The sequence below is a fragment of the Narcine bancroftii genome, chromosome 12, assembly GCF_036971445.1.
Source record: "Narcine bancroftii isolate sNarBan1 chromosome 12, sNarBan1.hap1, whole genome shotgun sequence".
Lineage (NCBI taxonomy): Eukaryota > Metazoa > Chordata > Chondrichthyes > Torpediniformes > Narcinidae > Narcine > Narcine bancroftii.
In genome coordinates this window covers 22,528,199-22,541,273 of record NC_091480.1, presented here as the reverse complement: position 1 = coordinate 22,541,273, position 13,075 = coordinate 22,528,199, and the positions used below count along the sequence as shown (strand labels likewise).

General features: G+C 45.6%; 2 protein-coding genes across 4 annotated transcripts in view; one reads left to right on the top strand and one right to left on the bottom strand.

Annotated features, from left to right (window-relative positions):
- LOC138746871 (transmembrane protein 114) overlaps nt 1-13,075 on the bottom strand; it is an 83,210-nt gene that overhangs the window by 49,418 nt on the left and 20,717 nt on the right. The window lies entirely within an intron of this gene.
- mettl22 (methyltransferase 22, Kin17 lysine) overlaps nt 2,111-13,075 on the top strand; it is a 44,005-nt gene continuing 33,040 nt past the window's right edge. Inside the window, exons 1-3 of one of the 2 annotated variants that reach the window (XM_069905447.1) lie at nt 2,111-2,269; nt 3,201-3,348; nt 5,069-5,422. In XM_069905447.1, coding sequence (XP_069761548.1) covers nt 2,189-2,269; nt 3,201-3,348; nt 5,069-5,422 — 583 coding nt within the window. In that variant the 5' untranslated portion in view covers nt 2,111-2,188. The remainder of the gene's footprint in view (nt 2,270-3,200; nt 3,349-5,068; nt 5,423-13,075) is intronic. The other variant, XM_069905446.1, reaches the window with a different exon arrangement.

The window sequence follows — 13,075 nt, the reverse complement described above, 5'->3', positions numbered from 1 at the left end:
TGGACTGGACTGTCGGGGAGGGGAGGGCCAGGCTGGACTGGACTGTCGGGGAGGGGAGGGCCAGGCTGGACTGAACTGTCGGGGAGGGGAGGGCCAGGCTGGACTGAACTGTCGGGGAGGGGAGGGCCAGGCTGGACTGGATTGTCGGGGAGGGGAAGGGAAGGGAGGGCCAGGCTGGACTGGACTGTCGGGGAGGGGAAGGGAGGGGAGGGACAGGCTGGACTGGATTGTCGGGGAGGGGAAGGGAAGGGAGGGGAGGGCCAGGCTGGACTGGACTGTCGGGGAGGGGAGGGCCAGGCTGGACTGGACTGTCGGGGAGGGGAGGGCCAGGCTGGACTGAACTGTCGGGGAGGGGAGGGCCAGGCTGGACTGAACTGTCGGGGAGGGGAGGGCCAGGCTGGACTGGATTGTCGGGGAGGGGAAGGGAAGGGAGGGCCAGGCTGGACTGGACTGTCGGGGAGGGGAAGGGAGGGGAGGGACAGGCTGGACTGGATTGTCGGGGAGGGGAGGGCCAGGCTGGACTGGATTGTCGGGGAGGGGAAGGGAGGGGAGGGCAGGCTGGACTGGACTGTCGGGGAGGGGAAGGGAGGGGAGGGACAGGCTGGACTGGATTGTCGGGGAGGGGAGGGCCAGGCTGGACTGGATTGTCGGGGAGGGGAAGGGAGGGGAGGGCCAGGCTGGACTGGATTGTCGGGGAGGGGAAGGGAGGGGAGGGCCAGGCTGGACTGGACTGTCGGGGAGGGGAAGGGAGGGCCAGGCTGGACTGGACTGTCGGGGAGGGGAAGGGAGGGCCAGGCTGGACTGGACTGTCGGGGAGGGGAAGGGAGGGGAGGGCCAGGCTGTACTGGACTGTCGGGGAGGGGAAGGGAAGGGAGGGGAGGGCCAGGCTGGACTGGACTGTCGGGGAGGGGAGGGCCAGGCTGGACTGGACTGTCGGGGAGGGGAGGGCCAGGCTGGACTGAACTGTCGGGGAGGGGAGGGCCAGGCTGGACTGAACTGTCGGGGAGGGGAGGGCCAGGCTGGACTGGATTGTCGGGGAGGGGAAGGGAAGGGAGGGCCAGGCTGGACTGGACTGTCGGGGAGGGGAAGGGAGGGGAGGGACAGGCTGGACTGGATTGTCGGGGAGGGGAGGGCCAGGCTGGACTGGATTGTCGGGGAGGGGAAGGGAGGGGAGGGCAGGCTGGACTGGACTGTCGGGGAGGGGAAGGGAGGGGAGGGACAGGCTGGACTGGATTGTCGGGGAGGGGAGGGCCAGGCTGGACTGGATTGTCGGGGAGGGGAAGGGAGGGGAGGGCCAGGCTGGACTGGATTGTCGGGGAGGGGAAGGGAGGGGAGGGCCAGGCTGGACTGGACTGTCGGGGAGGGGAAGGGAGGGCCAGGCTGGACTGGACTGTCGGGGAGGGGAAGGGAGGGCCAGGCTGGACTGGACTGTCGGGGAGGGGAAGGGAGGGGAGGGCCAGGCTGTACTGGACTGTCGGGGAGGGGAAGGGAAGGGAGGGGAGGGCCAGGCTGGACTGGACTGTCGGGGAGGGGAGGGCCAGGCTGGACTGGACTGTCGGGGAGGGGAGGGCCAGGCTGGACTGGATTGTCGGGGAGGGGAAGGGAGGGGAGGGCAGGCTGGACTGGACTGTCGGGGAGGGGAAGGGAGGGGAGGGACAGGCTGGACTGGATTGTCGGGGAGGGGAGGGCCAGGCTGGACTGGATTGTCGGGGAGGGGAAGGGAAGGGAGGGCCAGGCTGGACTGGATTGTCGGGGAGGGGAAGGGAGGGGAGGGCCAGGCTGGACTGGACTGTCGGGGAGGGGAAGGGAGGGCCAGGCTGGACTGGACTGTCGGGGAGGGGAAGGGAGGGCCAGGCTGGACTGGACTGTCGGGGAGGGGAAGGGAGGGGAGGGCCAGGCTGTACTGGACTGTCGGGGAGGGGAAGGGAAGGGAGGGGAGGGCCAGGCTGGACTGGACTGTCGGGGAGGGGAGGGCCAGGCTGGACTGGACTGTCGGGGAGGGGAGGGCCAGGCTGGACTGGACTGTCGGGGAGGGAAGGGAGGGGAGGGCCAGGCTGGACTGGACTGTTGGGGAGGGGAAGGGAGGGGAGGGCCAGGCTGGACTGGACTGTTGGGGAGGGGAGAGCTGGGCCAGTCTTGCAAAGACGGACTGAATGTTTATGTTCATCTACATAAGTTCAATGTACAGATGCATCGAAACCCTTGTTGCAGCCACACAGCTCTGGAAGATACTCCACCTACCATAGTAATGACTGTAATGCCCTTTGAGGTAGAAAAAAGAATTTAAAAAAAAAGGGATTGCAGTTCATGCAAAAAGTGATGTTTCAACCACGCAGACCAATCCCTTCATGGTTCTGGAGTGGTTTGGGTAATACAAGAGCCTGGGAACTGTTGGAATGAAGTCTGTTGAATCTGCTGGTCTTGAGGCTCCTAAAGTTAAAAGCAAGATGAGATCCTCATCTCTTTGCACACACCCAAAAATGGTTCAGAGGCCTGCTGGACAGGAGATCTGGCAATGGTGGTGAGAACAGGGGCCCAGATTGGATTGGAGGCTCGCCATTTTAAATAGGTCGGCAGATCTGGAACAGGAGGGACTGGATATCCGAGATCCAGCCTCGGTTGGATGCATGTTCCAAAATGGACTGGAGATCCGGAGACATGGGCTTGAATGGAAAATATCGAGGTTTGGAATGTACTGGAATAAAATCAAAATGCTGAGAACAATATGTGGAGAGAGAAATAAACGTTTCCAGCTAAAGACCATTCAGAAGAAATGGAGAGTTCAAAAAAATGCTCAGTGTCTTAATTTGCAGAGGGAAGAGGGAGTGTGATAGGGAGGAGCCCAGAGTCAAAAGTCAAACAATTTGATTTGTTTTCCCAACAAGTGAACAAATCAACTGTTCATAATTTGACCACTATTTAAAGGCTTATTTATCACAAGTACAAGATATGATCACGTCATCTATTTGATTGGTAAACCAAGCAAGTATGAATGGATCTGAACTTTATCATTGTTTACCATTAATGCTTAACTTTGTAGAACTTTCTGAATCTATTTCAACTGTTTATTCCGTTTAAAGTGCAATTTTTAATCTTAGGAAAATGGAATTCTTTGAAAATAGTACAAACCTTTTGTAATTCATATTTTTCTTGTCAACTTGTGAAGATACCAGCTTGCTGTAATGTTTTCTTGTTTATAGTGTTTTGATGTCCCGTCATGTTGGACCAGACTCAAGGAATGTATGGATTCAATCATGTCTAGGAGTGATGTAGTGCTTTCTGATGTCCATATGTACACACCAAACAGTAGCCACTTGATGGTGAGACTAAATGGAAATGGACAACCAGGTACTGTCTGGAAATCATGATACATCTTATTTTCCTTGACACTTTCATTTGACTGTTTGCTAGTTATGAGGCACATAAAACAACAAGAACATACATGTGTATTGTGTCTCTAATGTCTCAAACCACTTGGTCATGTAATGGAGGAAGACATGCAGGCTCAGGAATACAAGGGGTAAAATAGCAATGATTTGAAGAGTCCAGATTATAGCAAAAGAGGTGCTGGAGGTCTGAAAACATATCAAGGTAGATAAATCTCAGGGCCTGATCAAGTCTATGCTAGGACATTATGGGAAGTGGTCCCTGCAGAAGGCGGGATTTTACACAAAAATCCTGGAGAAACTCAGCAAGTTATGTAGCGTTCTTTATGTAGAAGAGAAAGATGCACATCCTTCGCTCTGTCCACAGCAATGGAGGGGATCTCCCATAGCCAACCATTTTAATTCTGTGCCCTACCCATGCGAAATTTCAGTCCATGACATCATGTACTGCCAAACCAATGCCACTTGCAAATTGGAGGAGCAACACCTAATATTTCCCTCTGGGCACTCTCCAACAGAATGATATCAACGTAGTTATCTGGTTTCTGTTGGGCCACTTCCCTGTCTCCAGCTCTCCACCCTCTTCCCTCTCCATTCAGAGAGGTATCACCTCCATCTTTTCATCTTGTGCCTTCCCACCCATATGGCCTCTTGTCTGTGACCTTGTGCTCCTCACATTTTATTTTGGCACCTGCCTGCTTTTTGCTCTTTCTTTCTCAAAGGGCTCCAGCCCAAAACGTTGGTTATGTATCTTTGCTATATAAAGAGTACTGCATGACTTGCTGAGTTTCTCCAGAATTTTTGTGTAAACTGCATTCACAGTGTCTGCAGAATTACTTGTTTTCCTAGAAATTGCAAGAGCCCTGGCAGAAATATTTGCATTATTTTTGAGCATAGGTGAGGTATCAGAAGACTGGAGGGTGGTTAATGTGCTTTTATTTAAAAAAGAAAAAGAAGAAAGAAGAAGATTTAAAAAAGACAGCAAAATAAGTCGGGCAACTTCTGGTCAGTGAGCTTAATGCCTGTCATGAATAAGTAACCAGAAAGGTTTGAGAGAGTCAGGATCTACTGTAAAATCCCTGGAGTTCAAGCAAACAGCAGCCTCAAGCAACTGGCAAAAAAAATTACAGAAAATAAATAGGTACAAAAATTAAAACATTTAAAATTCCGTGTCCCCCCCCCCGCCACCCCCAGCAGTTAGTTCGCCAATTACACAACACGCAATCTCAAACAACAAGCAAATTCACTTCTCTGGCCAATCCCCATTGGTGCTGGAGACTGGGTTTTTTTTTAAACTGTAATTGCATTTGGCAAGACAAAGACTGATTAGGGATAGTCATTATGGCCTGTGTGTGAGCAGTCTCATCTCGTGAACTTTGAGGCGATGACTAAGAAGAATGATAAGTGCAGATCAGTTGGATGTTGTCCACGTGGACTTGAGCAAGGGTCCTACAGGATAGACTGAATGAATGAGAATGTGAGATCACATGGTATCCAGGGTGAGCTGCCTAATTAGATACTGAATTATCTTGATGATGAGGCAGAGGGGTGGTAGAGGAGGCCTGTAACTGCTGGGTCCACTGTTGATAGCTACATTCAACAAAAACATTTTGATGCTTTTAAAATGTTGATTAGCATTCTGGAAGTGCTCTTACACTAATTTCCTTTCTTAAATTCTGCAGTTTTTCTGTCAAAATTCAAAATCCTGCATAATATTAATGCATGCAGCAAAGGTCATTTGGAACCTATGAGCAGTGAAGAAACCAGAGATGATGATTTAATTAGCCAGATTGATCGCAGCATTATTGCCGCCAATGAAAACACAGTTGACGAGAGCACAAGGGAAACACGCACTGACATCTTGTTTGATGATGACGGAGATCTGGATGTGACCAGAAGATCTGATAGAGTTCTTCATTCTGATGAAAACGATCCATGGAGAGAAAAAGTATATCCCACAATAATAAGTAAAGGGGAAGAACTTTTCAATGAGGAGTATGCGGAGGATTGCGATATTTGCAATGAGATCAGAATAGGTAAGTCTATAATAAATGGTATTTTACATGTCGTGATCATAACATCTTTTTAAACTTTAGATTCTAATAAGATTGATGGGCCTGTATTAATCGTGAAATTAGGTAAAATTATATTTTTTCCCTGGGAAATGATCTAGGCAAGTCTTTTTCAAGGAATAACTAGCCTTATTGATATTTGTTACAGTGAAGGCTTCTCCCTGGTATTTTTATTTGAATTTGGCTGCAGAATTGCCTTGACACTAGATCATAGAATACTGCAGCGTCGCAATATGCCCCTTGGCCCACATATCTGTGCTGAATATGATGTCCAAATCAAACAAATTCTGCTGCTTGCAGCTTAAAGATATGCCTCCATGCTCTTCCCGTTCATGTGCACCTAGAAGCCTCTTAAATGCTATTGTTATGTTTGCTTGCAGCTCTCTGGAGCTCTGTCTTCCTTTCGGTTCAGACTGAGGGAATCGAACTTCAAGCCTTTTATTTGCAAGCTTTCTTTGCTCAATTGCTCAAGCCTTGCTCATGAAGCTTTGATATCTATAACCAAGTGAGCCCCGGACATGGTCTGAGGCTGCTTTTTGTACATCAGTTGTCGGGTGTCCCGACTTTTTCTTTTCGGATGCCTCCCGACATTTGTCCATATCTTGATGAAGGGCTCAAGCCCAAAATGTTGATGTATTTTTACTTTTGCTACATAAAGGACACTGTTTGACAAGCTGAGTTTCTCCATCATTTCGTGTTTTTACTTCAACCACAGTGTCTACAGATATTTGTGATTTACTTCTATTATCTATTGCACTTTATATAACCATGAAAATGATTTAATGTGAATTACTGCATTCCACTTGAAATGACAAATAAAAAGGAAACTCTAGGAATGTGTTTTTGTTTTAAAATACAGGATCACATTTAGTAACGTTTAAAAATTTATTTTTAAAATCCTTCATGCTCCCGGGCAGGAGTGGCGACCTCGGGCTCTACAGTTATAGAACGGCTGGGTGGGTTATGGCAATCGGCGGTGGAGAAATGTCAGGGAGAAGCAGCACTGGTGATGGAGAGGTGCTTCAGGTTGTCTTATACACCAAATCTACGTCAAAACACTTAAAAAAAAATTTAAGGTCTCAGAAGTATATCTGGTGTACGTCGACCCTTCCCCTCCCCACCCAATTTTTGAGAGTTTCAAGACTTGACATTCGCCAAAATATACAGTACTTGTATATGATCGAAGTTTGTACAGAGGTAAATACACTTTCTATCACCACTTTCTATTGTAAACTCTGATTGAAGGCATTCATGCACAGTACTGCAGCCTGAGGGCTTCGCCCTCCACCACGCAGAATGGACACTGGCATCAGGAAAAGCAGCCAGGAGACAGCATATTCCAGATGCTTTCCTGATCATTGTAGGGAGCTTCAAGCAGGCCAACTTGAAAAAGTCTCTAATACACCATCACCAGCATATTACCTGGGAAACCAGGGAGCCAACACACTTGACCACTGCGACACCACCATGAAGAATGCCTGCTGAGCTATCCAGCAACTGGACTTCCTGTAGAGATCTGGATCACAGTTTGAAAGACTATCAGCCTCATTCTCAGCAGGTTGCAAGTCTGATCACTTGGCTGTACTACTCCCATCATACAAGCAGAGACTACTGCACCAGTGGGAAAGACGGTGAAAGTGTGGTTGAGGGAGATGGAGAAGCACCTGCAGGACTCCTTTAAATTGGTAGACTGGACCACATTAAGAACTCGTCTTCAATTCTGAATGTGCCACAGCAGTCAGCGACTTTGTCAAAACCTGCTGTATGCTCTCGCGAACATACCGTGATTATCCCAATGAGAACCTATGAATGAAAAGATTTGCAACCTGCTGAGAATGAGGTCTTTCAAACTGTGATCCAGATCTCTACAGGAAGTCCAGATGCGACCGACAGAAGGCTATCTCAGCAGCAACAAGACAATTCCCTGGGAAGGCTCACCAGTGACTATACTTGGTGAGGTGTTTGAGAAATGTCACCGAAGACTCTCATAAATATCTACAGGTGTAGATGCTGGTTGCATCACTGTCTGGTATGGAGGTGCCAATGCTCAGGACAAGAAAAAACTCCAGGGGTTGTTAACTTGGCCTGCGACCTCACTCCATTGAGGACATCTACAAGAGGCCATGCTACCATCAGGAGAAAGGTACAGGAGTCTAAAAACGAGCATTCAGAGACACAAGGTCAGCTTCTTACCTGCTGCCTTCAGATTCCTGAATAATCAATGAACCAAAGACTCTGCCTTACATTGACTTTTTGTGCACTTTTTATTTATTTTTGTAAGATGGTTTATATGAATGTTTGCACTGTGATATGCTGTTGCAAAATAATAAATTTTTTGACTTGTTTATGACCATAAATCCTGGTTCAGGTCAGATACTCGCCAGCTATGGCAGGGATTGCAGGCCATTTGTCTTGTAGACAAATGCAAACATCATAAATGGCTGTGATGCTTTTCTACTTGGTGAGCTGAACACCTTTTTATGCTCAATTTGAAAAGGAGAACTCAAAGGCACCAATGAGAATCCCTGCAGAAACTGACAACCCTGTGATATCTGTCTGAGGCCAAAGTCAGAATATCCTTCAAGGGTGAACCGTCACAGAGCATCAGGCCCCGATGGCTTAGCTATCAGAGTACTGAAAATGTGTGCCAACCAACCAGCTCGAATGTTGAGAGACATTTTCAAACTCTCATTGCTGCAGTCAGTGATACCCACCTGCTTCAAAAGGGCATCAATCATTCCGGTGCCCAAGAGGAATAGGGTGAGCTGCCTTACTGACTATGGCCCAGTAGCACTCGCATCTACTGTGATGAAATGCCTTGAGAGATTGGTTATGGCCAGAATTAACATATACATAAGTAAAGGTCTGGACCCACTGCACTTTGCCAACGGTCACAATCACTCCATAGCTGATGCAATCTCACTGGCTCTCCACTCAGCCCTGGATCACCTAAACACCAGCAACATGAACATCACTAACTACAGCTCAGCTTTCACCACCATCGTACCCTCAGTACTGAGGAACAAGCTCCTTATCATGGGCCACTGCACCCTCCTCTGCATCTGGATCCTTGACTTCATCAAAAGACTACAGTCAGTAGTGCTTCTACCTTAAGGATGCATGCTTAACCCACTGCTCTACTCGCCCTGCACCTGACTGTGTGACTAGGCACAATTCAAATTCCATCTACAAATTTGCTGATACACCCTGGTCATTGGGAGAATCACAGATGAGGAAGAGTACAAGAATGAGATAGATCAGCTGGTTGAATGGTGTCACGACAACAACCTTGCACTCAACATTAGCAAAGCCAAGGAGATGATTGTGGACTTCAGGAGGTGGGTAATCAGCAGAAAACTCATCATGGGGTCAGCAGTGGAAAGAGTTAAGAACTTCAAGTTATTGGGTATCAACATCTCTGAAGATCTCTCCTGGGGCCTCAATGTCAATGCAATCATGGAGAAGGTACGCCAGTGGCTCTACTTCGTGAGGAGTTTGAGATTTGGTATGTTATCAAAGACTTAAAGAAAGCAGCCTCTGTCATCGAGGGCCCTCACCATCTTATTCACACTGCTACCATCAGGAAGGAGGGGCAGGAGCCTGAAGATGAACACCCAATGAAACAAAAGCGGCTTTTTCCGCTCTGCCATCAGATTTCTGAATGGCCAATGAACCACAGACTCTACCTCACTTTCTCTGCTTTGCACTAATTTATTTTTTTTAAATGATAATTTATAGCAATATTTGCAATGTAATGCTGTGAAACAATGAATTTCATAACATTTTCATGACTAAATTCAGATTCTCAAATTCTGATACTGAGAAGTACTAGTGTAAACTGGTAAGATTAATTATATACTCTTTCAATAAGCATGCTGAAGTGGCACTGCAAGAGAAAACCTGGTGTATTTATTTTAGCAGTTTAAACTACAGGTATAAATAAAGTACAAACATTTTTCATGGAAATCGAAAAATTAATTACAGTATGTAGACTAAAGTTGATCTGAACACATTGTCCAATTAATCCTTACCCTTTGTATATTATCTTGACTAGCTATGCGAATATCATAGAAAATTACTTAGATTGTATCTTCAGGAAATTGTGGTTCTTGGCCAATTTCTAATCTGATTGATCTAAATTAAATGATGCATATGATTTTACCAAATCAACATGTCAAACTAAAAGATGCATGTTTACAAAGGTAGTCAAAGGCAGCCCAAATCAGGAAGAGTTAACCGCTGCAGGACAAATGCAGCGTTAAATATCTTTTAATCTTTGAGCAGACTGTTAAATCCAAATGAAACATTTGCAAAAACTATAATAACTGTGGGCATTTCACTGTTATTTGTTTTGTCATGTATTTGAATGCCTGGCATTCCTTTTGTCAAAATTGCTACAGGTGCTTAATCTTTCATCCAAAATCCTTGGGACCAGACACTGCAGGATTTGGAAGTTTTCAGACATTAGCATAAAAGTACTTTTCCGCTGTTTCCGATTTGTGCTAAACAAAGACACACTTCAACTAGAAGGGACTCTGGACAGGGTGGGGGGGGGAGAGATTGTGGCGGCGCTGGACTGGGCTGGTGGGGGGGGGGGGGTTGCAGTGGCACAGGACGGGTGGGAGGGGTGAAATAAAGATAGACCATAAAATCAGAAGTGTACTTTTTATTTTTAAGTAAAATATACAGTGTTAAACTTCAAACACAAACTGGCTCAAAATATTTTAAGCACCTGAAAATATATTGTACATGCAGTAAAAGCAGATTGTTCTGGTGATCATTGTCTTCAGGTTGGAGTCTTTTTAAAGACTTCTTCCAGTGTCAACTGTTTCATTAAAAGAGGTTTCTGTCTAAACAGTCTCTCTTTGATTGAATAAATTGCTATAATCTCGTTCTCACTGATAAATAAATGCACATTGTTCCATGCCACCAATTAAATGATTATACATTTTGACCATATCATCCAAGGGATTTTTTTCACCTGTTTTCAGTGTCTTCTTCCTCATTACCGCTCTCCTCATGTCTATCGTCATTTAACACCATTTCAGCAATTTCTCCATCACTCAAGGAATGCACAACAGATGCATCATAGTAATTGTCCAGCACTCCTTGGATGTCAGCTGCTGCAACACTTTTGGCGTAAGCAATGAGGTTTGATATTATCTTCTCATTAGTGAAATGGAATCCTTCAAAGTTTTCATCTGAAAAAAAAAGAAAAAAAAAAGTTTTCATCTGCAAGCTCGTTTTCGTCGAACTTTGTTGCAGGCCGAAATTTGTGCCAAGTATTTTTTAATGTTGACTCGGTTATGTTTTTCCAAGCATCAACGAGTGCATAAATGGCATCTTTAAGAGCTCTTTCAGGAAGTCTTCTTTCTTGTTTCCTTTCCTGGAGTTCTTTGTCAAAACTTGATGTTTTCAATAATTTACTCTGAGCACCAGATACCTTTGAACTTTCCAGTGCTCATGTCCTGCCCTCATTAGTAGCAATTTCTTTGTCCATTTCCAGTTGCTTGTTTTGCTTTTTTAGCTCCATTTTTAGCTACTCCTCTAGCAGCATCCACTCTTGTCAATGCCGTTCCCATGTCTGTCTTAGCTTGAATTGAATTTAGGAGGAGCAGATGAAACATTTTCCTTTTCACTTTAAGAGCTGCTGACTGTTTGAATCTTTAAACGCATAGATTCAATCCTTTAAACTCTGGAGCTTGCTCTAGAGCTCCTCCAACTGGAAATATTTGACGCACTCTCATGTGATTTGATTTAGTCTTGTAAGTCTGATGATACTTCAATCTCTGACAATGTCTCCATCTTAGAATTTTCATCCTTCACAGCACCATCTTGTGGCATGACTAGCCACTCTTGAGAGCTCAGTATCCAATTCATTTAATGGTTTTTGCAGTAATTCTGAGAGTGGTGTATCCAGGGCCGGTTTTAAGCCTATTTGACCAATTTGAACAAATTGGGTCCCGTGCATGTGTTTGAACCCAGGCTTTGAGCAGAGAATACTGTGACGAACTTTGTTTAAACTGTAAGAAAATAATAATATTATAGGCCTTATAAACTGAGGGATTTGTCAGTGAACTCATGAAGTTATTGCCCTTCATTGATCTTATCTCAGTGAAATATTTTTAGGAAATATGTCAGATTAAACTACTGGCTATAGGCCTCCTTTGTCTCCCTAGCCAAAAATTTCATGTTTCGTATTCATTTGATCCAGTAAGATAGATGTATTCCAGAGCTGATGAAGCATCTCTTCTTATTATCAAGATCAAAACAGACAATAGGCTAATGAATAAGAGAACTTATACTTTAATATGAGATTGAGATAGGGTCATGCTAGCCTAGGGCCTAGCCTATAGCCTAGGCTTAAGCAGTTGCCTGAACGTAAATAGCCTAGGCCTGAGCGTAGAATTTCTGACAATGTTAACAATCGTAGATGAAATTGGTTAGGATATTCGGGTCTTGTAAAGATTAATAACCCCAAAGTTAGGTTAGTTTAAGTTGATCTTTACTAGGCTAGGTCACTGTGGGGGTTATAGCCTACATCTTTAGGAGCTGGTTTACAAAGTTATTCAGCTATCAGGGCATGTACTGTACATCTCGGGGTTATTTATCTTTATAAGATCCAGATATTCTTAGCAAGGCTGCCTCTGTCATTGTTTCATAATTTTGCAGTGGTTTGATTTAGTATCAAAATAGTACTAGGCTATTGCACTGCCAGAGAAGCCTATTTCATCTTTTTGGTGATTTGGAACAGGTGCAGTTTAGCGTGATCATGCAGAAATTGTTTTCTTCGAGGGCAAATTTCATCCGTTACACGCATCAGTTTTTCCACCAATTTTTCTAGCCAAATATCTAGTTACAAACTAGCGCTAGACATTTGACTAGAAAATTAGCTAAAAAAATGGCAAAATTAAAGTGTGTTCCCCCCGTTCTGGAATGTAACCTTAACTAGCATAACCTAACCTAACTAACCTAACCATTACTAAAAAAAAGGCAATTCTTACCTTATTTGAAGTTGTCATCATTCAACAAATCCAGAATCGGTCGTTTGTTTTGCTGTTCGGTGGCGTTCACAAGTTGAGAGTTGGGTGCGTTGATCCAAGGTCAGCAGCTGACGTTGGAACAACGTAAAGCTAACGAGCAAAATGACGTGGGATTGACGTTGGTTTCTTACGTTGTACCAATAACAAATAGCGCCTCTGGAAGACTACACAAAAGAATCTGGAAAAACAACCAACTGAAAAACCTCACAAAGATTAGCGTATTCAGAGCCACTGTCATACCCACACTCCTGTTCGGCTCCGAATCATGGGTCCTTTACCGGCATCACCTACGGCTCCTAGAACGCTTCCACCAGCGTTGTCTCCGCTCCATCCTAAACATTCATTGGAGCGACTTCATCTCCAACATCGAAGTACTCGAGATGGCAGAGGCCGACAGCATCAAATCCACGGTGCTGAAGATCAAACTGCGCTGGGTAGGTCATGTCTCCAGAATGGAGGACCATCGCCTTCCCAAGATCGTGTTATATGGCGAGCTCTCCAATGGCCACCGAGACAGAGGTGCACCAAAGAAGAGGTACAAGAACTGCCTAAAGAAAGCTCTTGGTGCCTGCCA